The sequence below is a fragment of the Phyllostomus hastatus genome, unplaced genomic scaffold (genome assembly GCF_019186645.2).
Source record: "Phyllostomus hastatus isolate PE091 unplaced genomic scaffold, TTU_PhHast_1.1 phas_contig_38, whole genome shotgun sequence".
Classification (NCBI taxonomy): Eukaryota; Metazoa; Chordata; class Mammalia; order Chiroptera; family Phyllostomidae; genus Phyllostomus; species Phyllostomus hastatus.
The window spans coordinates 9,313,063-9,338,070 of NW_025333869.1; the positions used below are offsets into that span (position 1 = coordinate 9,313,063).

At 41.2% G+C, this 25,008-nt stretch overlaps 1 protein-coding gene across 1 annotated transcript in view; it reads left to right on the forward strand.

Moving 5' to 3' along the window:
• Nucleotides 1–25,008, forward strand: part of FRMPD2 (FERM and PDZ domain containing 2) — a 104,706-nt gene that overhangs the window by 71,516 nt on the left and 8,182 nt on the right. Inside the window, 9 exon segments of the mRNA XM_045842424.1 lie at nucleotides 11,440–11,582; nucleotides 12,500–12,607; nucleotides 13,652–13,745; nucleotides 14,578–14,663; nucleotides 16,453–16,585; nucleotides 17,234–17,249; nucleotides 18,310–18,523; nucleotides 19,907–19,927; nucleotides 19,930–20,016. Coding sequence (XP_045698380.1) covers nucleotides 11,440–11,582; nucleotides 12,500–12,607; nucleotides 13,652–13,745; nucleotides 14,578–14,663; nucleotides 16,453–16,585; nucleotides 17,234–17,249; nucleotides 18,310–18,523; nucleotides 19,907–19,927; nucleotides 19,930–20,016 — 902 coding nt within the window.

The following is a 25,008-nucleotide window of genomic DNA, read 5'->3' on the forward strand; positions in this document are numbered from 1 at the left end:
CAGGAATGTACCCTGGCTGGGAATCGAACCTGGAACACTTTGGTTCTCAGACCGTGCTCAATCCACTGAGCTACGCCAGCCAGGGCAAAGCTTTTTATTTTGATAAAGTCCCATTTGTTTATTTTTTCCTTTATGTCCCTTGCTCTAGGGGACATATGGGTGAAAATATTGCTGCTTGGAATATCTCAGATTTTCCTGCTTATGTTCTCCTCTAGGATTTTTATGGTGTCACAACTTATATTTAAATCCTTTATCCACCCTGAATTTATGTTTGTGTATGGTGTCCATTGGTAGTCCAGTCTCATTTTTTTCTTTTTGCATGTAGCTGTCCAGATATCCCAACACCATTTGTTGAAGAGGCTACTTTTACTCCATTTTATGCGTCTGCCCCCTTTGTCAAATATGAATTGACCATAGAGATTGAGTTTATTTCTGGGCTCTCTGTTCTGTTCCATTGGTCTGTGTGTCTGTTCTTATGCTATTACCAGACTATTTTTATTTCAGTAATCTTGTAATGTAGTTCGATATTAGGTATTGTGATTACTCCTACATTGTTCTTCTTTCTCAAAATTGCTGCAGCTATTCAGAGTCATTTCTGGTTCCATATAAATTTTTGAAATGTTTGTTCTACCTCTGTGAAGTATGCCATTGGTACTTTAATAGGTATTGCATTGAATCTACAAATTGCTTTCAGTAATATAGACATTTTGATGATGTTAATTCTTCCAATCCATGAGCATGATATAGGCTTCTGTTTTTTTTTTCTGCCTTCCTTGATTTCTTTCTTTAGTGTTGTATAGTTTTCTGAGTACAGGTCTTTTACATCCTTGGTTAGGTTTATTCCTAGGTACTTTATTTTTCTTGTTGTTATATCAAATGGGTTTTTTTTCCTGCTTTCTGTTTCTTTATTTTTTAATTTCAAAAAATTTATTATGTAAATTACTAAAATGCCACCTCAATCTGGGTTAAATTAGGTGGAGTTACACCAAAATCTCTTCACTTCTACTTCACAGAGGTAGTATCTCTCTTCAAATCTGTATATATATAAAATATATATGTATTTTAATTTTATTTTATTTTAATTGTTGTTTAAGTACAGTTTTCTGTCTTTTACCCCCATCCCAGCCCACTGCCCCAGCCCTGCCCACCTTTCTCTCATTTTCACACCCCCTTGTTTTTCTCCATTTGGCCTTTATACTTGTTCCTGTAAATTCCCTCCCCTCTTTTCCCTGAAATTCCCTCCCTTCTCCCCTCTGGTCACTGTCAGTCTGTTCTCAATTTCAGTGTCTTTGGTTATATTTTGCTTATTTGTTTGTTCTGTTGTTTAGGTTCCTGTTAAAGGTGAAATCATATGCTATTTGTCTTTCACTGCCTGGCTTATTCACTTAGCATAATGCTTTCCATTTCCATCCATACTGTCACAAGTGGTATAAGCTCCTTCTTTCTCTCTGCTGCATAGAATTCCATTGTGTTGCATTCCATCTGCTGCATTCCAATCTGCTGCATTCCATCTGCTGCATTCCAATTCCATGCACCACAGTTTTTTGATCCATTCACTTACTGCTGGGCACCTAGATGCTCCCAACACTTGGCTATTGTAAGTTGGGGTGCTATGGACATTGGGGTGCATAGGTTCTTTTGGATTGGTATTTCAGGGTTCTTAGGATATAGATTCCAGTGGAATTGCTGGGTCAAAAGGCAGATCCATTTTTAGTTTTCTGAGAAAATTCCATACTGTTTTCCATAGTGGTTGAGCCAGTCTGCAATCCCACCAACAGTGTACTAGTGTCCCGTTTTCTCCACAATCTCTCCAACACTTGTTGTTTGTTGCTTTGTTTCTGATGGCCATTCTGAATGGTGAGAAGTGGTATCTCACTGTGGTTTTAATTTGCAGCTCTCTGATAGCTAGCAATACTGAGCATCTTTTCATGTGTCTCTGGATCCTCTGTATGTCCTCCTTGGAGAAGTGTCTGTTCAAGTCCTTTGTCCATTTGTTAATGGGTTGTTTGTCTTTTTAGAGTGGAGTGGTGTGAGTTCTTTATATATTTTGGATATTAAACCCTTGTCTGAGATATCATTGGCAAATATGTTTTCCCATACAGTTGGTTCTCTTTTTATTTTAATACTGTTTTCTTCAGCCATGCAGAAGCTTTTTATTTTGATGAGATCCCATTTATTGATTCTTTCCTTTATGTCTCTTGCTCTGGGGGACATATCAGTAAAAATGTTGCTGTGTGAAATATCTGAGATTTTCCTGACTATGTTCTCCTCTAAGACTTTAACAGTAACATGACTTATATTTAACTCTTTTATCCACCTTGTATTTATTTTTGTGTATGGTGTAAATTGGTGCTCGAATTTCATTTTTTTTTTTTGAATGTAGCTGTCCAGCTCTCCCAGCACCATTTGTTGAAGAGGCTATTTTTACTCCATTTTATGTTGCTGCCCCTTTTGTCAAATTTACTTGACCATAGAGACTTAGGTTTCCTTCTGGGTTCTTCTTCTGTTCCATTGGTTTGTCTGTTTTTATGCCGGTACCAGACAGTTTTGATTACTATGACCTTCAAATACAGTTTGGTATCAGGTATTGTGATCCCTTCTACTTTGCTCTTCTTTCTCAAAATAGAAGCAGCTACCCAGGGTCGTTTATGGTTCCATATAAATTTTTGAAGTGCTTGTTCTATGTCTGTGAAATATGCCATTGGTACTTCAATAGATATTGCTTTGAATTTGTAAATTGCTTTGGGTAGTATGGACATTTTGATGATGTTAATTCTTCCAGTCCGTGAACACGGTATATATTTCCATTTGTTTGTGTCTTCCTTGATTTCTTTCTTTAGTGTTGTGTAGTTTTGTGAGTAGAGTTCTTTTACCCCTCTCGGTTAGGTTTATTGCTAGGTATTTCATTTTTGTTGTTGTTATATAAACTGGGATTTTTTTTTCTTGATTTCTACTTCTGATGTTTCATTGTTGGTATATAAAAATTCCTTTGATTTTTGGACATTGACTTTGTATCCTGCTGTTTTGCAAGATTTATTTATTAAGTCAAGTCATTTTTTGGTGGAGTCTATAGGATTTTCTATGTACACTAACATGTCATTTGCAAACATGACAATTTTGCTTCCTCTTTTCCAATTTGCATGCTTTTTATTTTATTTTTCTTGTGTGATTGCTGTGTCTAGGACTTCCAATACTATGTTGAATAGGAGTGGTGAAAGCAGACATCCTTATCTTCTTCCTGATCTTAGTGGGAAAGCTTTTAGTTTTTCCCCATTGAGTGTGATGTTGTCTGTAGGTTTCTCATATGGGGCCTCTATCATGTTGAGGAATACTCCCTCCACTACTATTTTGCTGAGTGTTTTTATCATAAATAGGTGCTGTACCTTATCAAATGCTTTTTGTGCATCTATTGATGGGGTCATGTGATTTTTGTCTTTGCTTTTTTTTATGTGATGTATCACATTTATTGATTTGCAAATACTGTACCATCCTTGCATCCCTGGAATGAATCCAACTTGGTCATGGCAGATGATCTTTTTAATGTATTGTTGGATGTGGTTTGCCAATATTTTGTTGAGGATTTTGGTGTCTATATTCATCATCACTATTGGCCAGTAATTATCTTTTTTTGTTGTATGTTCATCTGGTTTTGGAATTAGGGTGATTCTGGATTCATAAAAATAGTTAAGTGTCTCACCTCTGCTTGAATTTTTTGGAATAATCTGTGAAGGATAGGGGTTAGGTCTTCCTTAAGTGTTTTGTAAAATTCTGTTCTGAAACCATCTGGTCCAGAACTTGTGTGCTGGCAGCTTGTTCATTACTGCTTTGACTTCATCAGCTGTTATTGTTCTGTTCTAGGTTTGTGCTTTGTCTTCATTGAGTTTTGGAAGATTATATTTTTCTAGAAATTTGTCCACTTCACCTAGGTTTTCAAATTTCCTGCATATAGTTCTTCATAATAATTTCTTACAATCCTTTGTATTCCTGTGTTATCAGTCGTAATCTCTCCTTTTTCATTTCTGATTGTGTTTATTTGAGTCCTTTCTCTTTTCTTCTTGATGAGTTTGCTAAAGGCTTGTTGATTTTGTTTATCTTTTCAGAGAACCAGCTCCTAGATTCGTTGATCCTTAGAATTGTTCCTTTAGTTTTTATGTCATTTAATTCTTGCTCTGATCTTGGTTATTTTCTTCCTTCTACTTGCTCTGAGCTGTATTTGTTGTTTTTCCTCCAGTTCTTGGAGGTGTAGTTAGGATGTTTATTTCAAATGTTTCTGTCTTTTCTATGTAGGCCTATATCACTATGAACTTCCCTCTGGACTGACTGCCTTTGTTGTGTCCCATAATTTTGGATTTTTGTGAGTTCATTTTCGTTTTTTTCAAGAAACTTTTTGATTTCATTCTTGATCTCATTCTTAAACCATTCATTGTTCAATAGCATGCTATTTAATCTCCAGAAATTTGAGTTTTTTTGAGTTTTTCCCTTGAAGTTGGTTTCTAGTTTCAGTCCCGTGTGGTCTGAGAAAATGCTTGATATGATTTTAATTTTCTTGAATTTGTTGAGGCTTGTTTTGTGTCCTATCATGTGGTCTTGGAAAATATTGCATGTGCATTTGAAAAGAATGTGTATTTTGCTTCTTTGGGATTCAATGTCCTATATGTATATAGGAATTATATATATATATATATATATATGTGTGTGTGTGTGTGTGTGTGTGTGTGTGTGTGTGTGTGTGTAGTATATGTGGTATAGTATATAGTATATATAGTATATTATATATAGTATATTATATATCGTATATATAGTATATTATATATGTATGTATATATATGTCTATATAGTCAGTTTAGTCCATTTGATCTTGGGCATTGTTTGATGTCACAATGTCTTTTTGTTCACTTTTTTATTTTAGTTGTTGTTCAAGTACAGTTTTCTGTCTTTCACTCCCATCCCTGCCCACCCCCTCCCACCCTCCCCACTCCTTCCCATTTCCACTCCCCCTAGTTTTTGTCCATGTGTCCTTTATCCTTGCCACAATATCTTTTGTTTGGAAGATTTATCCATTTTTGACAGTGGGGTGTTGAAATTCCCTAGTATAATTGTGGTGCTGTCAATACCTTTCTTGATGTCCTCCAAGATTTTCCTTATATATTTGAGTGCTCCTATGTTGCATCCATATGTTTGTAATGTTTATGTCTTCTTGATGGATTCTTCCCTTGAGAATTATGAAATGACCTTCTGGGTCTGATTTTATGGGCATTTTTTGAAGTCTTTTTTGTCTGATATCAGTATTGATACACTGGCTTTTATTTCCCTGTCCATTTTCTTGGAATATTTGTTTTCATCCCTTCACTTTCAATCTATGTAGGTCTTTTGTTCCTAGGTGGGTATCTTGTAGGCATTATACGTGTGGGTCATATTTTCTTATCCCTTCAGATATTCTATGTCTTTTTATTGGAATGTTTAATCCATTTACATTTAAGGTTATTATTGATAGGTACTTAGTCATTGCCATGTTACTTCTTTATATCTGTGTTCCTCTCTCTCTCACTCTTTTTCTTCCTTTAAAAAAAAACACAAAACAGTCCATTTAGCATCTTTTGTAGTACTGGTTTGTAGGAGGTGTATTCTTTGAGGCTTTTTTTTGTCTGAGAAGCTCCTTTTATTGCCTTCCATTTTAATTGAGAGCCTTGCTGGATGTAGTAGTTTTAGTTGTAGCTCTTTGTTTTTCATTGCTTGGAATATTTCTTGCCAGTTCTTTCTGGCTTTCAGCATTTTCATTGAGAAGTGAGCTGCTAGTCTTATTGGGGCTCTCTTGTATGTTACTTGTTTCTCCATTGCTGCCTTTATGATTCTCTCTTTGTTATTGGAATTTTGCCATGTAATTATAATGTGTCTTGAAGTGGGCATCTTTGGGTTCCTCTTGATTGGGACTCTCAGTGCTTCCCGGATTCATGTGACTTTTTCTGTCATTATATTAGGGGAGTTTTTTTTTTTCATTACTTTTTTGAACAGGTTTTCTCTCCTTTGCTCTTCTTCTTCTTCTGGTAACACTATTATACAGATATTATTATGTTTCATGTGGTCCTGCAGTTTCCTTAACACCTCTTTGTTCTTTCTGATTATTTTTTTCCTTTTTTTCCTCTTCCTTGGAGGCGTTTTTTTTTTTTTTACCTTAGCCTTCATATCATTGATTCAATCCTCTGCTTTATCTAACCTGCTTTTGATTTCTTCTACTGTGTTCTTCAACTCAGAAATTGTATTCTTCATTTCCTCTTGGCCCTTGTTGATAGTTTCTATTTCTTTTTTCATGTTGATATAGTTTTCAGTGAATTCATCATTATTTCTCTGTAGTTTTTGGTAAATCTCGGTGAGCTCATTGAGCTTCCTGATAACCATTGCTTTGAACTTAACATCTGATAGTTGACTTGCCTCTATTTCATTTAGCACTTTCCTGAGGCTTCCTCCTTTCCTTTCATTTGAGGTTTGTTTCTTGTCTTCCCATTGTTTGTGAGACTCTTTTTGTTAGCCTCTGCTTCTTAAACTGATTTGTTCTCACTCCCTTGATTTGTGTTGTGAACTTCTATGGTAGGAGAGCTGTGACATTCAGTCGTGCAGTCTCCTTGATCTCCTGAACCTACTGCTCTTGGGCTGTTGTTTATGTTGGCTTCTGGATATATTGGTTTTGATTGTTATTGTGTCTTTTTTTGGTGGGTCCTTCTCTCCAGCTGGTTAACTGAGTGTCACTCTGCGTACCACATCTTGTATGTTGTTGTGCAGGTGCAGAGAAGTTGTGCTGAAGCTGGTTCTTCTGTCTGTCTGAGGTTATGATGCTTCTCTCTTGCTATTGTTCAGTTGTTTGTTTTGGGTAATTTCTCCACCATTTAGTCATAATTCCAGATTTATCCTGGGTGGAGGCTAGTGTGGTTTCCACTCACTCCTCTGCCATCTTCCTGTTTTATCTGTTGGTGGTTCCTTTGTTAGTGGGGTCTCTCTTCTACCAGATATACTGGTGTTCTCAGCTTCCACCTACTCTTTTATGTGATCAGTTGGAGGGGGGAGGCAAAATGGATTAAGACAGTGCTAGCTGTTGTGGCTCAATGGATTGAGTACAAGCATACACACTAAAGGGTCATAGGTTTGATTCCCAGTCAGGGCAAGTAAAAAAAAATGGATTAAGACAGAAGGAGCATGTTCTATTGGATTTAAAGTACCTACTCAAAAGAAGAGATAGGAGACCTTTTGAATAAGTGTACTGAGTGTAGTGTTAACTGTGATATTTCACCCCATTAGCCACTTTTTATAAAAGGTGGAGAAGAGATAAGGCTCTTGTCAAAGTGCAGAAGGATTGTGAACTGAATCCAAAAAAATAGAGTGCTTTTGGGAGGTTAGATTATGAGATGTAGTGAGAAAAAATGGATAGAAAAACAGGTGTAGTGTGCAAGAGAATAGAGTTAACCAAACAGTAATAAGGCTCCGAAGATAGTGAAATGGTCTAAGATCCGGGAGGGGAGCTGTGTAGTATTTACAATTATATGGAAAGACAATTATTTACAATAATACTGGAACAACAATAATATGACAGGAACTATATGATCTGAAAAACAAGAATAGGAAGTACATGACCTAGAGTAGTGTGCTGTTGGAATACAAGTGAAGTGAAAGAAGGAAAATTAAAATACACTATGAAAGAGAGAATAAAGACAACCAGTCAATCAATGCAATTAAACAAATGAATAAAATGAAGAAAACTAATAGAAAGAAGGGAAATAAAAAATACTAATAAAATAAAGGAAGAACAAATAATGAAAAAATAATACAAATAAACAACAACATGCAAGTTCTATAGGATAGCAAAGTGAAATTTGTCTCATTTTCTCAGTTGTTGATATTAGCCCTGTGCTCCCTCTCTGGATATGTCTCTGGACCTTTCACAGCTCCAAGTCTTATTGTATCACTTGTAAGAGGGATTAAAAAAAAGCCTCTTGCCAAAGAGCAAGTTCTGCTGATCTTCCTAGATGCTGGGGGTGGAGGAGGACTGGGGTTCGATTTCCTCCCTTCCTGTGGTTTTGTGAGCATTGGGACCAGGCTTGGGCTGTGATATTCACTATTGCCCAGCCTCCAGCCCAGGTCCTCCATGCGCTGCCACTACTGCCTGGCCCCCACAGTTCATCTATGCCAGGCCAGCACCTTTAGTTCACCAGTTGTGCTGTCCACGAGGTGCACTGATTAGGGGTAACTCAACTACCTTCTCCCTCTTTGTTGGCCTGGGTGCTGTGTACTCTTAAAGTCTCTTTAGGGAAGTTCAGTTCTCCCACTAAATTAAGTCTCTCTGGGGACTGCTAACTCCCTGAACCCTGCTACCCTGCTCTGACGGTCCTCTTCACTAGCCAGCTACTGAACGAGCCCATCACCATGAGAGCCAGCCACTGCAAAAGAGTTCCTTAAACAGTGGCTGAGAGCCTTTTTTTTTTTTTAAGTAAAATCCACTTGTTCAAGACTGCCATTCTTAACAAGTACCTGGCTTTACACACAACCCAACTTTCTAACTGACCAGACACTATCCAGGTCAGGGTATGTCAGGGCCCAACTCTTCTCCCTTCTCCAGATGTCACCCAGCTCCCAAATTTCTCTGGTAATTACCTAGGCCAGCATCCACAGTCCTAGCAGGTGAACACCACCCCTGTGCACCTCCCATTTTGTCTTTATTCTCCCCAATGACTTCAAGCATCCAGGTCTTTCATGGTTATGCCACACTGTCTTCCATGCTTTGGTAGTGGAGGGAGCTGCTGATCTGGTTCTCCTTCAAAGATCCTGTGGCTGCTGCCAACCATGGCAACAGGTGCTGGGCTGAGGGCCACAGCAGCCTTGGTCCCTGCCCGGATCCCAGGGACCTTACCATCCCTACCACCTGTTTTTCAACATTCTCTAAAATTTAGGCCTCAAAACTTCATATATGCTAGGATTCTGTTGGCTGTTCACTCAGTTCCTCAGAAGATCATCTAGGTATTCCAGCTGAGTGTAGGGGAAAGTGGGCTCCTCTCCCATCTGCTTCACAGCCACCCTAATTGCTTTGCTTTTGGTGCTTTTAAGATTCTCTCTTTGTCTTTAACCTTCAGAATTTTAATTATGGTATGTTTTGTTGTGGGCTTCTTTGGGTTTCTCTTGTTTGGGACTCTCTGCTCTTTCTGGACTTGTATGTCTAGTTCCTTCACCAGGTTAGGAGAGTTTTCCATCATTATTTTTTCATATAAGCATTCAATTTCTTGCTCTCTTTTTTCTCCCTACAGCTCCCCCATGATGCAATATTGGTATGCTTGAAGTTGTCTCAGGGGCTTCTTACACTATCCTATTTTAGGGGGGTTAAAAAATTTTTGCTGTTCTGATTAGGTATTTTCTGCTTTCTTATCTTTTAAATCACTGTTTTGATTCTTGACTTCATCTACTCTATTGTTGATTCCCTGTAATGTATTCTTCATTTCAGTTAGTGTATTCATTATTTCTGACTGGTTCTTCTTTATGTTTTCCCCTCCAATGACTATGTTTCCTATCTCTTTGTTGACGTTCTTACTAAGTTCCTCTACTCATCTCCTAAGTTCATTGAACATCCTTATAACCAGTGTTTTGAACTCTGCAACAGTAGATTGCTTGTCTCCATTTTGTTTAGTTCTTTTTGGGGAGTTTTGTTCTGTTGGTTTTTTTTTTTCATTTTGGACATACTTCTTTATTTCTTCATTTTGGAAGTCTCCCTGCATTTGTTTCTATGTATCAAGTAAAGCCTCTCTGTCTCCTGGTCTTGATAGAGTGGGCTTATGTAGTAGGTGTCCTGCAGGGCCTAGTGGCAAAGCCTCCCCAGACACCTGAGTTGGGTGCTCCAGGTACACCTCCCTCGGTGCAGGCTATGTGCACCCTACTGTTTTAGTTGAGCCTTGATTACCATTGAAACATCAATGGGAGGGATTTAGCCCCAGGCAGATCAGCTGTAGGTACTGACTCTTACCATGGTAGAGAACCTTCTGTGTGGACGCTGATCCCACAGAGCAGAATCACTTCATCAGGGCTCAGGTCACTGTTGAGTCCACCCCTTGAATGTGTTGCTCATGACGAAGGTTGGTGGTGGTTCAGTGTGATCTGATTCTGTCCCCTGGGTGTGCTGGCTCTGGAGCCTCTCAAGAGAAACAGGTCAAGGTCAACTGCCACCAGTGCTCCTTCCAGAACCACCTGCTTGAGCTACAAAGCAATCTGCATAAGGCTGTTACTTGTCTGGGCTTGGAGGTGCCTGGGAAAGGCCAAGTTGTGAACCAAGACTGGCTGCTGCTAGTGACAGGCTGAGGTAACTTAGCAAGAAGTATGGAGGATACAGAGGCCAGTTACTGCTTGTTTGTGAGATTTTTAGGAAAGTTAGCAGTGTGAGCCAAGGCACGCCATTTGTATGGAACATCCACTGAGAAGGGCTTAAGTGGGACCAAAGTTGGGTGGGTCAGGGTCTCAGGGAATCACCAGGGTGGGGTGAACAGTGTGAGCTAGGTTGATGGAGACTCAGATATGGCATCAACCTGCTGACTGTGGGTGGAGGGCTTAGCAAAGAAACTTCTGCTTGGGAGAAAGTTGCCCTCCAGTCCTTGCCATAATGCCAGTCAATTCAGCTCCTCCCCATATGTCTAAGGCACTTTCCAAACTGCTGCCCCACTGCTGGAGCTCAGAGAGAGTGAGTCTGAGTAAGCCTGTGCACAGGCCCTTTAAGAGGAATTTCTGGAGCTCTAGAAGCTGTCTCACTCAGCCACAATCCCCACTGGCATTCACAGTCCAAAGTAATGCAGACTTCTCTTCCCAGCACTGTAACCCTGGACTGGGGGCCTGGTGTGGGGCTGAGACCACTTGCTCCTGGGGGGACCTTCACAGCCAAGGTATCCCTCCCAATTTTGGGTGTAGGACCAGCATGTTCCTCATTTCTGTTCTACTTATAAGCCTTGATGTGGCTTCTTATGCATATTCTTAGTTATAGAACTTCTGTTCTCCTAGATTTCAGATGGTCTGAATAATGGTTGTTCTGAAGTTTAGTTGTAATTCTGATGTCGTTATGGGAGGTTCCAAGTACTGTGTTTACCTACACTGACATCTTGACTGTAGGCTCTCAACCTCATTTTTATCTTTTGTGGTTGTGGTAACGATGCTTCTTCATAGAGCTGTGGAGACAAAAGTACCCAGGATTTGGTTCACAGTAGGGTTGAAGAATTCTAGTTCTTTCATAATTGGCCATCACGCTCACCTGGACAGCATGTCACATGAAGAACCAGATGTGGGGTCAACAAGAGAATAATACTAACAGTGAACATTTATTTAGTGCTTAACCATGTGTTAGGCAAGGACCCAAGCACTTGGGTGTGTTATGTAAGCTTCATGACAAGCCTATGGGCATTACTATCCTTATTCCTTTTATAGGTGGGATACTTGAGGAACAGAGAGGAAAAGAACATGCCCGTGGTCTATCAGGGAGTCAGTGGCAGAGCTTAGATTCAAATCTGGGGAGGAGACTGCAGAGCAGAAACCTTCACCCTGGACTGCACTTTGGAAGACACCCTTCTGTAAGAAGCAAGGCCTACAGGGCTTCTGTTGAACTGATAATTTTTTCAAGCTTACTTTAGCCTGCTTAGTTTCCTATGTGTTATATTTTCCCGCATGGGGGTGGGCTAGAAAGTATCTAAGCAAAAGGGGCAATTAGAACAAAAGGCTGGGAGTATCTCTGGTCCCATCTTCTGGGCAGAGTTCATTAAAATTCTCTCCCCCACTAGTAGTCTGATACAGGCAGGTCTGTCTGATTACTGCCATATTCCTGGTGCTCAATTAATGTTGCATGATTGGATGAATAAATAAACAAATCCTATATGGTTATTTCACAATACCAAGCAAAATGCCTGGCATGTGTGGTAGATAATTCTTCTCTTTTATCCTTCTCTTAAAGATTCATCCACTATAAAGTAGAAACCCAATGCAGCTACTCTTGCTGGGGTTGATTGAAGGTCCTCCTGAGGTTTTCTTCTGCTCAAGAAGCTGCTGAGTATCTGGTATACAGCATGTTATAACTAGGCTGATGTCATGTGTGATGGTACCAGGAAGTGCCTGGATGATTTCAGTTCTCATAACAATATTTGCATCTTTAGTAGAAATAGGAGAGGACTTAAATTTATTGAGTCCCTGTTATGTGCTGGGCATCATTCATAGCCACTGTTAGAAGAGGAGCTCTTATTCCAGCTCTGTGGATTTGGAAACTAAGGATGGAGAGATCAAAAGCCTGGTTGAGGGTGATATAGGCAGGAGCTGCTAAAGCTTGAAGCAAATCCCCTGTTGGCCCAACTCAGTTCATAACTGTTTTGGTGTGCAATGCTGCCAGTCCCTGAGAGTAGGTGAGAGCTAAGAGATGCTATTGCTTAGGCAGGGCAAGTGCCCTCACTTTTAGTATTTCTACTAAAGAAATACTTTCTTTATTTTTGTTTCTTTGCAGCAGGGTGCTGGTTCTTCTTGTTCTCCATCACTTTCAGAAACCAATGCCAGTGGAATTTGCTTTGTGGAACTGGTTAAAGAAGATGGACCACTTGGATTCAGCATAACTGTAAGAGTTATTAGGAGAGCTCAGAATATAAACAGTTAATAAGATGTTCATCTGGAGGCTTGGTGGGCATTCCATTCACATGGTAACCTCTGATAATGTGCTCAATGGTACAAGCAGAATATGAGAAATGGGTGAACCAAGAAAGTTGTTTTGGGCCTTTGTAGGGTGTGGGAGTTCAAAAACAACCTGGGAGACATAGGGAAAACTTGGGATGAGCAGTGTGGGTGGAATTGGGTGATGAGTCCTAACTCTGAGTTTACGCTGGGCAGCAAGGAGAGGATAGCAGGGTGGGTCTGGAGGGACACAAGCCAAAGGTGAGAGGGATATCCACAGCCACCCAGAGAAGGGTCGTGATAGAGTCTGTTGCTCCTACTTTCAAGGTCAGGACAAAGCCAGGTTGGTAACAACTCTGTTCAGAATGGACACTTTGCATTTGGTTTGTGAGCTCTATCTGGCAGATCCTGGAGGAGGGAGGAAAAATACTGTACAGGACTGATATAATCCCACTGATCTAACAATCTATTTATGTGTATATACATGCATGAAGTAATTAGAAGAGAGAGTTAAATCTTTATCTAGTGGCCTATAGCGATGTTCACAATCAATTATTAAGTTAAAAAAAGCAAGTTGCTGAATACTGTGTAGTTTAATTCTAGTTTTGTATCCACAAACCAGCACACAAGCATACAGGACATACCAGGCACCAGACATTGATGTGACAGGCACAGTCCATAGCTGCATTCACCTTTATTGGCTGTTGCTTATGGAGAGACAGTGTGGTGCATTGATGTGGCTCTGATTTTCAAACACCTGCCATGGGCCATTGCTGGAGCTGGATACAGCAGCTCCCTTACACAGCTCATATTGTTATATTTCTTGTGAGTACCTGCTCATGGATACTATATGCTAAACAAATGAGTGAATAGATAAGATGGTATCACATGGAGATACAGTGGCAGGCAGATGGGGGCTCTTTTAGTCCTGAAGGTCAGGGAGGCCCTCCAAGAGGGAACAGACAGGTGGTGACATTTTTGTATTTTTCAGGGTGGCATTAACACAGGTGTGCCCTATGAAGGGATATACATGAAATCCATCATTCCTAGAGGACCAGCTGCCAAGGAAGGGCAGATCCTGCAGGGTGAGGAATGGAATCATGCTGGGAACTGCATTCTTCAGTGTGCAGAACCCTGACCTGGGAGGTGCAGCCCTGCTCCCACTGTTGAGACATTGTGCAAATAACTGCCTCACCACATCATAGCTCCCTCACCTGGAAAAGGGGACAATTTATGTTAGCCCACCCATTTGATAGGTTCATATAGCAATCAGATATTAATAGTAGCACTTTGAGAACCACAAGGTGACTCAAAAACATAAGATTTTAAATAAGCATGTTACAGTTTGGCCTTCATGGGAGAAAATAGTAGTTTCCATGGAGGACAGAGAATACATTGGTGATGTATTCATTTTAGTGTCTGGAGTGGACACTGGTGAGCCTTTTCTCTGTCTTTCCTCATGTCCACCACTCTAACAGAAGTAAGTGATTTAGATTGTTCTCTAAAATAGCCATAATTGAACCAAAAAGGGCACTTAGGCTCTTACTTCATTTCTCCTAGAATTCCAGTGTCTCTGGCATCAACCAGGTCTCCCTGACCTTTTTTAAAATAAAAAATATTCTGGAGATAAACATTACCCCAAAGAGACTTGAAAAACTTTCAAAAACAGTTTCACAGAAAAACAGGAGAAAGGATGGGGTTGTACAGGGATGGCCCAACCAATAGAAAGGCTTCTCTCTCACTGGTAGTGGAAGATGTTCACAGCACCGCCGGCCCTCAGGCCCAGGCAGGGCTTCTTGCTACTCTGCTTCCTACCTCTCCTTGAAGCTGCATGGAAGTGCACTGGGCAGGAACCCCCAGGACAGTCTTTCCTGCAGCCTCAGGGACCTTTGAACATCACATCTGTCTCCCTGCTAGGAGACAGGCTCCTGCAGGTTGATGGAATGAGTCTGGGTGGCCTCACCCACAAGCAGGCTGTGCTGTGCCTTAAGGGCTCCAGGCAGGTAAGTGCACCATCACTCATAACTGGGGAATTTCCCTTCCTTTCAGAGCTTTCCTGGTCAACATCAGACACTGCAATTTCCTGTGAGTGGGAGGGGGCCAGGCAGGAAACAAAACAACACTTTCTTCCTTGTCTGTTTTTCTTTTGTGTCTTCCTTTTATCTTTCCTTTTCTATGTGGATGTGAAAGCCAGGAGGAAGCAGACAGATGTTCCCAAGCGGAAAACCTAACCCCTATAAACAGCCTTGAAAAACGTACTTGTCATTTGCCTGGATTCTGGAATCACACAGCTGAACAGAGCTGATGGAGTGGGGCCACTTTTCGTGCCTGGCTCTGGCTGCCCTCACTCTCTGTTTCAGCACTAAGTGACCAGGGCTTCCACCTACTCTTAGGCTCTCTTACTAACCTACCTTTGCATATGCTGATCCCCCCACACCTACTACCACCCCCCAGTCCTTTCGGTTTTCATCATCATGGATGTGGCATTAAAGGCCACATCATCCTGGGAATCCTTTCATTACAGTGAAGTAGAAATTCAAGATGCTGAGAGCTAGAGGCATTCACCCAGGCAGCATCTGGATATTATCACATTGTTTCAATCTCTGCCTGAGGGTAGGAGACTCTACTTGCCCCAGTATCCTAAACTACAGAGCTAACATGGCTCTCTCAGTAACTGAGGAGTCTGCAGAGACAGAAAGGACTCCTGAGGCCCCTTCTGGAAAGCTTTGCTTTTTTTAACCAAAGAAATCTTCTGGGTTTTGGTAATTTACTTATATTGACAGCCTTGGTATACATATCTTGAGAACAGAATCATAATTTATTAGTACTCTTTGGTCTTTAGACCTTTGCTAATTAATATTACAGAAAGTACTTGGCCAGCCTACTGGTGGTGATGACAGGTAGGAATTGTCACTCTAGGATCATGGGATTAGTGCTAAATGACAATTGCAACAGAAGAATGTTAGGAGGACCAACTCCCTTGAATGGAAATTTGAGATTTCTAAAAAGTGTCCAGGTGATATCGAGCTACTGGTTCTTGAACCATGATTTGGGTAACAAGCGTTTGAGTGTGTGAAGAGGGATGGAAATCAAACCAGATGTAAGGGGGTCCAGGTTGGCATGGGTATGGGATATTGTGCTAGGGGTTGGGACTTTAGCTGATGGGAAACATTGGAGACTCTTAATCAAGAGTATTGCATATTTAGTTTGTGTCTTTGATCAATCCCTCGATGTCCATGAAGAAGACAGGCTACAAAAGGAGAAGTTAGGGTCCAGCAAGCCAAGGAGCTAGCCACAGTCCAGCTGGGCACTGGCAGCAGGAGAAGGAGTAGAGAAGTAGTGTGCACTGAGATGTTTCTGATGGTGAACATTCAAGTCTTAGAAATCAGATGAGAATTTTGAGGGCAGCAGGGGAGAGCTGACCACTGCAAGTGTGGTCCTGGCAGATTAGTTGAGGGATGTCCCATATTCTGGAAGAGCAAATGCTTGGGGAGAAATGTTTTTGGCAAAAGGAAGAGGAAGAAGTGAGGATGAGTGAGGGGGAGAAAATGAATTTGACCTTGAATACACTGAAATAGAGGCACATATATCACTTCCAGGAGAATTTGTCCAATAGGCAGTTGGAAATATGGCTCTGGATCCCAACAGATAGGCTAGCTTGGAGATCTTAATTTGAGATTCAAGTGAAGCAGCTACTGGAAGAATCAGAAAATTAAAAAGCATTTGCAGGGTGAAGGGAGAATGTTCTGGGTGATATACAAGGTATAAATTGCATTTGTTCACCCATCCTAGGTTGCAAGACTGGTGTTAGAGGGAAGAGGCTTGAGGACTGCACAGCAGTGTCCTTCTGTTAATAATGGGATAGGAATTGAATGCACGGCTGTTTCCTTGGCAACAGCCTTGCCTGGGCAAGCCTGCAAGCTGTGTCTCAGGACAGATGATGAGAAGAGAGAGAATTGTTACTATTGTCATGTCATTCTGTGCTGCTTTTGAATGGTCAACTCAAAAGGGAAAGGAGGAAGGCTTTTTCTGGGTTCTCAGAAAGATAGTGAGCAGTGGTGGTCATGATGTGGTCAGCTTTCTGATATAGTGAAAGACAATCTGATAAAATGTGTTTCTGGAAAAATAATGCATTGTCCCAGAATGACTGAAAGGCATAATTCTGCCACCAAACCTTCTGAGGGTTTCTGAGCAGCTGTTGGAATGTTTGTGTTAAGTATTTGGGGATGAAATTGAAATGAAAGGGTCATGCATTTTTCTGACCAAAGCTCCACATTCAAGCTAAGTATTTGTAACAAAGGATCTGAGGAATAATGAAGCAGACTGAGAGAGAAAGGTGTTCAGAATCTGGCCTTTTTATCAGCATCATTTTAAAAAGCAGACCCACAATCAGTTTACTAGGGCATCAGCACACATCTTCTGAGGGTTGCCTCTCTGCACTTCCCTGTAATTTTGTTTTCTGCTAGGAAAAAGGCTTATTTACATAGGATATTATGATTTGGAGTTTAACTGTTTTCCCAGTCCCTTTGTAGAGATTTTCTGGAATGTGTAAGTCAGGTGGGATGCAAGGTAGCCATAGTGAGTGATGGGTTGGGTGGAGGGCACACATGTTCATAAACAAACCTGTCCTCTTTTATTGCTTCACTGTTGATTCCAGTGAGGACCTTTGAGAAACTGAGTACAAAGTGAGCCAAAGGGGCCAGATAATGGTGAAGGTGAAATTAGTCACACAACACACTTGCACCTAAGAGCTTCTGATGCTTTTCTTCTGCCCCAAATCAAAGTTCACAAAGGCAGTGCTCTGTGCCTATATTGAACAATGCCAGCTGAGCTGAAGAAGCCAAATGAGGGGATGCTGAGAGGCCTCTTTGGCTGCCAGACACCCAGGTTCCTGGGGCTGTATCTATCTTGGGAGCCCAGAGGCAGCTGTTTTTCCTATGGTCAGTCCACATGGCTAAACAAAACAGCAACTAAGACATTTCCATGGAGTTGGCCATAATTGTTTCCATAGTCTAAGTATGCAAAATTTAGCTCCAAATACATTAGAAAATGGTTGAAGTTCTAAAGGAGTACTAAGAGTGTATGTGATACTAGTTTTACTAAATGCAATGGGCATATTGTATATGTCTATGAACTATATCTTTACATATAGACTTTGTTGATTATCTATAATTGCACTGTGTGATGTGATTGCCATTTGTCACATGTGCCTATTAAGTACTTGAAATGTGGCTAATCCAAATTGATAAAACACAGTCTCAGTTTCTGAAAACTTAGTTAATGAGAGGAGAGGAAAGTATCTCATTAATACTCTTTTTGTGTTGATTACAAGTTGAAATGGTAATACTTTAGACATATTTAGAGATATGTAATCATAAATAAAATATATTATTAAGTTTATTTGACCTCTTTCCTCTCACTTTTAAAAAAGAAATTACCTATGTGGTTTGCATTTTCAGCTAACATTCTATTTCCATTGGACAACACTGATCTATAACATATATAATGGATTCTGTCATAAAATTAACAAAATGAAATCATTTTATGTAAAACAAATAGTTCATCTACTTGATAGTTTGCATTTTGAGGCTGGTCAATTTCACTTGTAATCTAGTGAAGGATTTATTCATTCACATCCTACAACACAAGTCCACAATTTGAAGTCAAACTGAAAAAGAATGCCAGTGGTTTGGGATTCAGTTTTGTGCAGATGGAGAGAGAGAGTTGCAGCCACCTCAAAAATGATCTTTTGAGGATTAAGTAGCTCTTCCCAGGACAGCCAGCTGAGGAGAAGGGGGTCATTGCAGCTGGTGACATTATTCTGGCTGTGAATGGAAAGCCCACAGAAGGCCTTGTCTGCCAGGTGGGAGGCCATGAATGATGTAGCCTCATGTGCAAGCTTATGTCAACCATGCTTTTTTTCAGGCCCACTCACTGTAGAGAATACTCTGTGATCTTGAAAATCATACCTGGAGCCTGGACTTTGATCACACACAGAGAATAATTAGCAGAACATTCTCACATTTAATTTTCCATCTTAGTGTTTAAATAGCTGACCTTGAGTGGGCCTTGCTTCTAATTAGGTTCATAATGAAACTGAGATTAAACCCTGGGCTTTTGTGTTGTCTAAAGGTCTCCTAACACATTCTGGGAGGTGAGTATAAGGCTGAAGGGACTGTAGTGGTTCTCATTTTGCCCTTCTTCCCCTTTTTCTACTAAATTCACAACTTCGGGTGCATAGTATTACATTGCTTATCCTGAATATGACAAATATGTAATTTAAAAAAGCGTGAAAAGTACACACTTCTCAATAGTTATTCAAAAAAGTTCTATGAAATATTGTACATGTCAGTCAGGGCTCTGGCGGAAAATTGGCTCACTTGAGGGGATTTTAATAAAGGTGTGGGCAAGGAGATATGGAGCCCTGGGGCTGGGAACATGAGGTGCAGTTATGTACTCCCCCAAGTCTGAAGGGATATGGGAAGGAGCAATTACCCAATCCCAGAAGCTGGAGCAGACTCACTGAAATGAGCTGTGATGTTAATTGAGGGATGCAGTCATCACCAGCCTCCCTCTGTTCTCTGTCTTTATCCATGTCCATGCTGGCACCAGCTGAGCCCACTAGGAAGCCCCACTGTTGCCCATACAGGCCCACCTCTGGAGCACAGCACACACATGCTGCATGAAGGTGGAGAAGGGCTCCAGGTGGGGTAGGGAGCAAGGAGTATCCCCCAAACAGTGTATGTTTGGGTGGGGAATGTCTTTTTTCATCTAGCTTCCGATCTAAGGGCTATTCTCTGAGAAATGTGGCAATATTATAGTCAAGAGTTTCCCACGGCCTTAGCTGAGCACTGCCTGCAGCACCTACATGACTGGTGGTATTGAGATGAGGGGGTGGAAGGAAAGGAGGTTGAATTGGAGTAGCCATTTGTTTGAGTCACTGTGTCTCTGGAGAAAGGCATTATTATTGGCAGATGCTTTATGAATAGGCCCTGGGTAAACTCTGGCTATTCCCAGTCCAATACTGGTTCATTATCTTTGTGAGAGCTGCAGGCTAGTGGCCTTGCCTCCTTGCACTTTGGGAAGTTAGGCCCACAGTGGTGTTCTCTACAGTTTTCTGGAAGTGAGTAACATATCAGGGGTAGGGGGTAGAAGGGCCAGCACAGGGAGATAGTGGAGAGCACAGAAGAGGAGATGCACGGCCATGCCAGCTCCACATTTGACTATGGAGTTTGGTTTCTTGTAGGAGGTGCTCCATTTACTGAGGCTCATGCTCCTACCTTGCCACAGGAAGTCATGCTCCTACCTTGCCTACCCCCTTCAGGTGTCTTGCCTGAGACAGAACAGGGATGGCAGGTAGGATGTGGTGTCCTTGCTCTCTCCACATGCCTCAGGTTCAGGTAACCATTTTCCTGTCTGGTGGGTTCTGAGAAGCCCAACTTTGCTTTCTAGGTAGGGTTCAATGCCAACTTCTCTCACTGGGACAGGAAAATAGCTGGTCCCCAAACTCATTTGGTTGGTAAGAAGTTCATGAGGTCATATCTCTGACTTTTCCTTTTCCTCCATGATTCTGCCTCTCCTAATGTTTGAATCTTCCTGTATATGGTTACACATGTTCAGGTCTTGGCCATAAAACCTCTAAAGCCAGACTCTATGACAGCTGAGCTGATTGTGGGGAAACCAGAAACAAAGGAAGCAGATACAAAACCAGAGTGAGGGAAGGTAAGGATTTCCATTCTGAGGAACGAAATGGACAGCAGAATGTGATCCATCCTCCTAATGTGTAAATTAACCATAAAGGGTCTAGTGCAAGGAAAAGAGGCATTGGAATAAGAAAAAAATCAGAGGTTTTACCTTGATGCTTGTATTAGGTTCACCAGAGAAATAGAACCAAAAGATGTGTATGTGTGAAGGTATATGTGTGCCAAAGCAGGTTCATATATATGGGGGTGGGGAGGAAGGAAGAGAGAGAAAGAAGAGGGAAATGGGAGGGGAGAAGAGGAGGGAGAGAGAAAAGAGGAAAAGAGGGAAGGTGAGAGGAGAGGAGAAAAGATAAATTTTAAGGAACTGGATCATGTGATTATGGTGGTTGGATAGCCTAATTCTGGCAGTCTGGAACTCCAGGGAAGAGTTAATGTTACAGCATGAATCCTAAGGCAATCTGGAGGTGGTATTCATTCTTGGAGTTCTTCGTCTTTTTCTCTTAAAACCTACAGCTGATTGATGCCCACCTACATTACAGAGGTTAATCTGCTTTATTCACAATCTACTGATTTAAACATTAATCTCGCCTAAAAAAATACCTTTACAGAACACTAGACTAGTATTTGACCAAATGTCTGGGTACTGTGGCTTAGCCAAGTTAGCACTTAAAATTAACTATCATGATGCGGTGTGTTGGGTCTCTAGGACACAGGCTCTGCAGGAGAGATTCCAGTGTCATAGGTGTATAGGGCCTATCCTTAGAAACACTCCTGGGAAGGTGGGGAAAACAGTTTGAGGGGGTGGAAAAGGAGAAGAAATGTGGTGCAGCTGCAACAGGGGTCTTTGCTGACCCCACAGGGAACTCTGGAGCTGGGATGGCCTCTTCCAGCTGTTCTTAAGTGGGACATGAGAGTCTGTGCCTTTACCCTGAATATCAACCAGCACTGGCACATGGGCTATCCCAAGGGAGGGGGCCTAACTTTGGCTGAGGCAGCTCCCTTGAGCTGAGCTCAATTTCTGGGAAGGGGCTTGCTGAGTGCCATCAGCTTCTGACACCCTTAGCAGCTGGGGAATGAGGGCCTCAGCCTGGAAGAGGATCTGTGGGCACACCCTGGAATCCCCCACACCTGCTCTGTCACTCACTTGCTGCATGGGCTTTGGGAAGTTGCCTAACTTCTCTAGGGCTCATGATTCCTCATCTATAAAATGAGGGTAAGAATCACTAGAGACAGCACAAGAGACTTAGTGATTCAGATTCTTTTGGTGCTCAGATTCTGAGAGCTGGTTGATGCTGACTTTGGTGAGAAAAGAGCTATGGGAAGGAAATAAGAAATTTACCCATTTGGAATAAAGCTTAGATGACAGCAATTGTTTAAAGCAATTGAACAGGGTGAAAGAGGGTCAAGTTTTGCACACACAAGGATCAGGCTGAGGAGTTTGGTACCCTGGGTTTTGTTGGTATATCCAGGAAATACCAGAGGAAAAGTTGTCCTCTGTCCTGGAAAATAGTTCCACCTGGGATAACCCAGAAGAGCTTGGTGGGATGGCTTGGGGTAAGGTATGGTGAGCATGCTTTCTCTCTCCTACCTGGAGCCAACTGGAGAGGAAATTTCATTCATTTGTGTGACTCCAAAGGTCAGACTGAAGACCAAGAAAGGGAACATTTAATTTATAATTAGAATAAAGTAATTATGAGAAAGAGGCAGATGTACAAACATTTTGAGTAAGGTCATTCCAAGCAGAAGGAATAACAAGTGAAAAGTCTCTGAGACAGGAATAACCTGGATGTTTGAAGGACAAAAAGATAACAGTTGGTGCTTGGACTGTGGTTAATGAAGGGGAGAATAGAAGGAGAAGTGTAGAGGTAGTTGGGGCCACATAATGTAGGACCTTATATGTTTTGGTAATGTGCTGGCTGCAATGAGAAGCCACTGAAGGGAGTGGTGGTGGAAGATGAAGTGTTAAGCAGGAACATACCCTCACATGGTCTATGCTTTAGAAATATTACTTGTTGCTTGCTGATGGAGATGGGATAGGGGAGGCAAACCAGTAGTTATTTAGGGAAGATATTATGTGGCATGGACTCAGGTTGTAGTTGAATAGTTGGTAAGAAGTAATCAGATTTGGGATACATCTGGGAGGTGGAGCCCAGAGAATTCTATTTCAATTAGATATGGGTATGAAGAAAGAACACAAAATTTGGCTTGTGAAGCTGGATGAATGGTGGTACCACTTATGAAGATAGGGGGTGCTTAGAAGGAGGAGTTTACAATACATGAAAAAGAAGCAATAGTTCTTGATAGCACACAAAACTGAACTGTTTATGGAACAGCCAAATGGAGATGTCTATTAGGCAGTTACGTGAGGAGAACTGAAAGTAGATTTGGGAATTGTCAGCAAATAATGTCATTTAAAGCCATGAAATGGATGATACTACCTTGGCAAAGAGTGCAGAAAAAGTCAAGAAGAGGGCTGACAAAGTAAGCCATGGGAAACTCTAACATTGAGAGGTCTGGTTCAAAGAAATGAGACAGCAAATGGGACTAAAAAGTGATCTGGGAGGTGGTAGGAAAACCAGGCAAGGACAGAGTTCAGAGTAAAATCTGAACATTTAAGTAGAATAAATGAGTAATGAATGCTCTCAAGAAGGATGGGGGCTCAGTTATACTGGATGTTGCTGAGAGGTAGAGTGACATGAGGACAGAGAATTGTCTTTTGGATTTAGGAAGAGGTAGATCTTTAGAGACCCTGATTGGGACAATTTCAGTTGGGGAGTGAACAATGGCCCCAGAAGCCTGGTTAGAGTACATACAAGGGAGAAGGGGGAGATACAGAAATAGTGAGGATAGGCACTCATTTGAATAACAGAGAAATAGTATGGCTATTAGAGGAGGCATGTTGGGGTATTAGTAGAGGAGGATGTTGTGGTAGGATGCAGGCTGGTCAGCTGAGTTTACTGTGAGAGACGAAGGATTCTTGTCTGAATGTGTTCATTCTCACTATGAAGTAAGAGGTAAGGTGGGGAACTTGAGGAGAAGATGAGAAATAATTTAGAGAGTAGAGAGAACAGAAAACTGAATTTACTAAGAAAGTAGAGAAAGATTATTTGGAAGTCTTGAGTGTCCATTTTACCTCTGCATCCCTACATTTGGTATTAGTCAGTGTCTCAAAAGCAGGCACAAAGTCCACACATACAAAGTCACTAATATCTGTAATTAAAACAGCACCAGCAAATAACATACGATAGAGGCAGAGAGGGGCAAGAGGATGGGAGCTCAGTGCTCTTGTTTTTAAGGGAGTGATTATGGGGCAGACCATGGAATCTAAGCAGAATAAAGGAAAATGTGGACATGGGTGGCTGGGAGGGAGAGTGTGGTGAAAATGTAGCAGGCCCATCCATGAAGAGCCTTAAAGGGGATGAAGGCTTGCTGGGGAGGAAGTACAGGGATGATGAGCTAGAAGGGGAGGAATGTTTCAAAATGAGATTTTGGAGGTCTCCCAAGAATCATGAGAACAAAAAGACTGCTTTTCCTATTTTTTTGGTCTTATACTTTCTTTTAAAAGATTTTATTTATTTATTTTTAGAGAGGGAAGGGAAGGAGAAAGAGAGAGAGAGAAAAACATCAATGTGTGGTTGCTGGGGGTCATGGCCTGCAACCCAGGCATGTACCCTGTCTGGGAATCGAACCTGCGACACTTTGGTTCACAGCCCGTGCTCAATCCACTGAGCTACGCCAGCCAGGGCTGGTCTTATACATTTTTATATATACCCTTTAAAAAGTACTTTATGTATCAATAGAGTCATAGTGTTTATGACTCATATGTAAATAAAAGTACATATATGGAGGTCCTCTCATTGTGGGGGTTGAACAGTCAGACAAGTGAGGAGACCACTAGGCTGGGCAGCAAAAGTTTCTTTCTTATAGGTGATGGCAGGTATGGGAGCTCAGCTCTGTCTGGCTGGCTAGTTTATGTGCTATATTACATCATGGATATAGGCCATGGGATGTAAGTAATATAAGATAATTTTTAGGAAGTTAAAATCATGACCCTGAGATGTAAAATAAATACATGTTAGAGATTTTATCTAACTTATTCAATGAGGGAACTAGGCAGATACAAAAACTGGGCAAAAAGGTTTCCTAACTCATACAGAGTTATGAACTATCTCAGAGAAATGAATACAGTTCAAATCAGATAACCCCCAGGTTGTGCTAGAGGCAATGCATAGTTTCCTACTGAAACACAGATTATTTTTATCCTCTAGAAAGTTGAGTGGTGTTAGTGCACCATAAAAGGCCATCAAAATCAGAACCTAAAAGGCCCAAGGGGAATGTAAACAGTTGAGAAGAATCAAGTAATATTTGGAGAAGTGAAGAGGAGATCCAGGGGAGGGCATCATGATGGGAGGGAAAGTGAGGCTGTGAAATGGGCCATCTCAGATGAGGACAGATGAAGACAAAGAAACTTAAAAAAACTTCCTGTTGGAAAGTGGAATAAAGAGTCATTGTTACTTCTGTTTTTATATTGTTTAAGTTTTCAAATATTTTTAAAGATTTTATTTATTTATTTTAGAGAGATGGGAAGGGAGGAGATAGAGAGGGAGAGAAACATTAATGTGTGGTTGCCTCTTGTGTGCCCCCC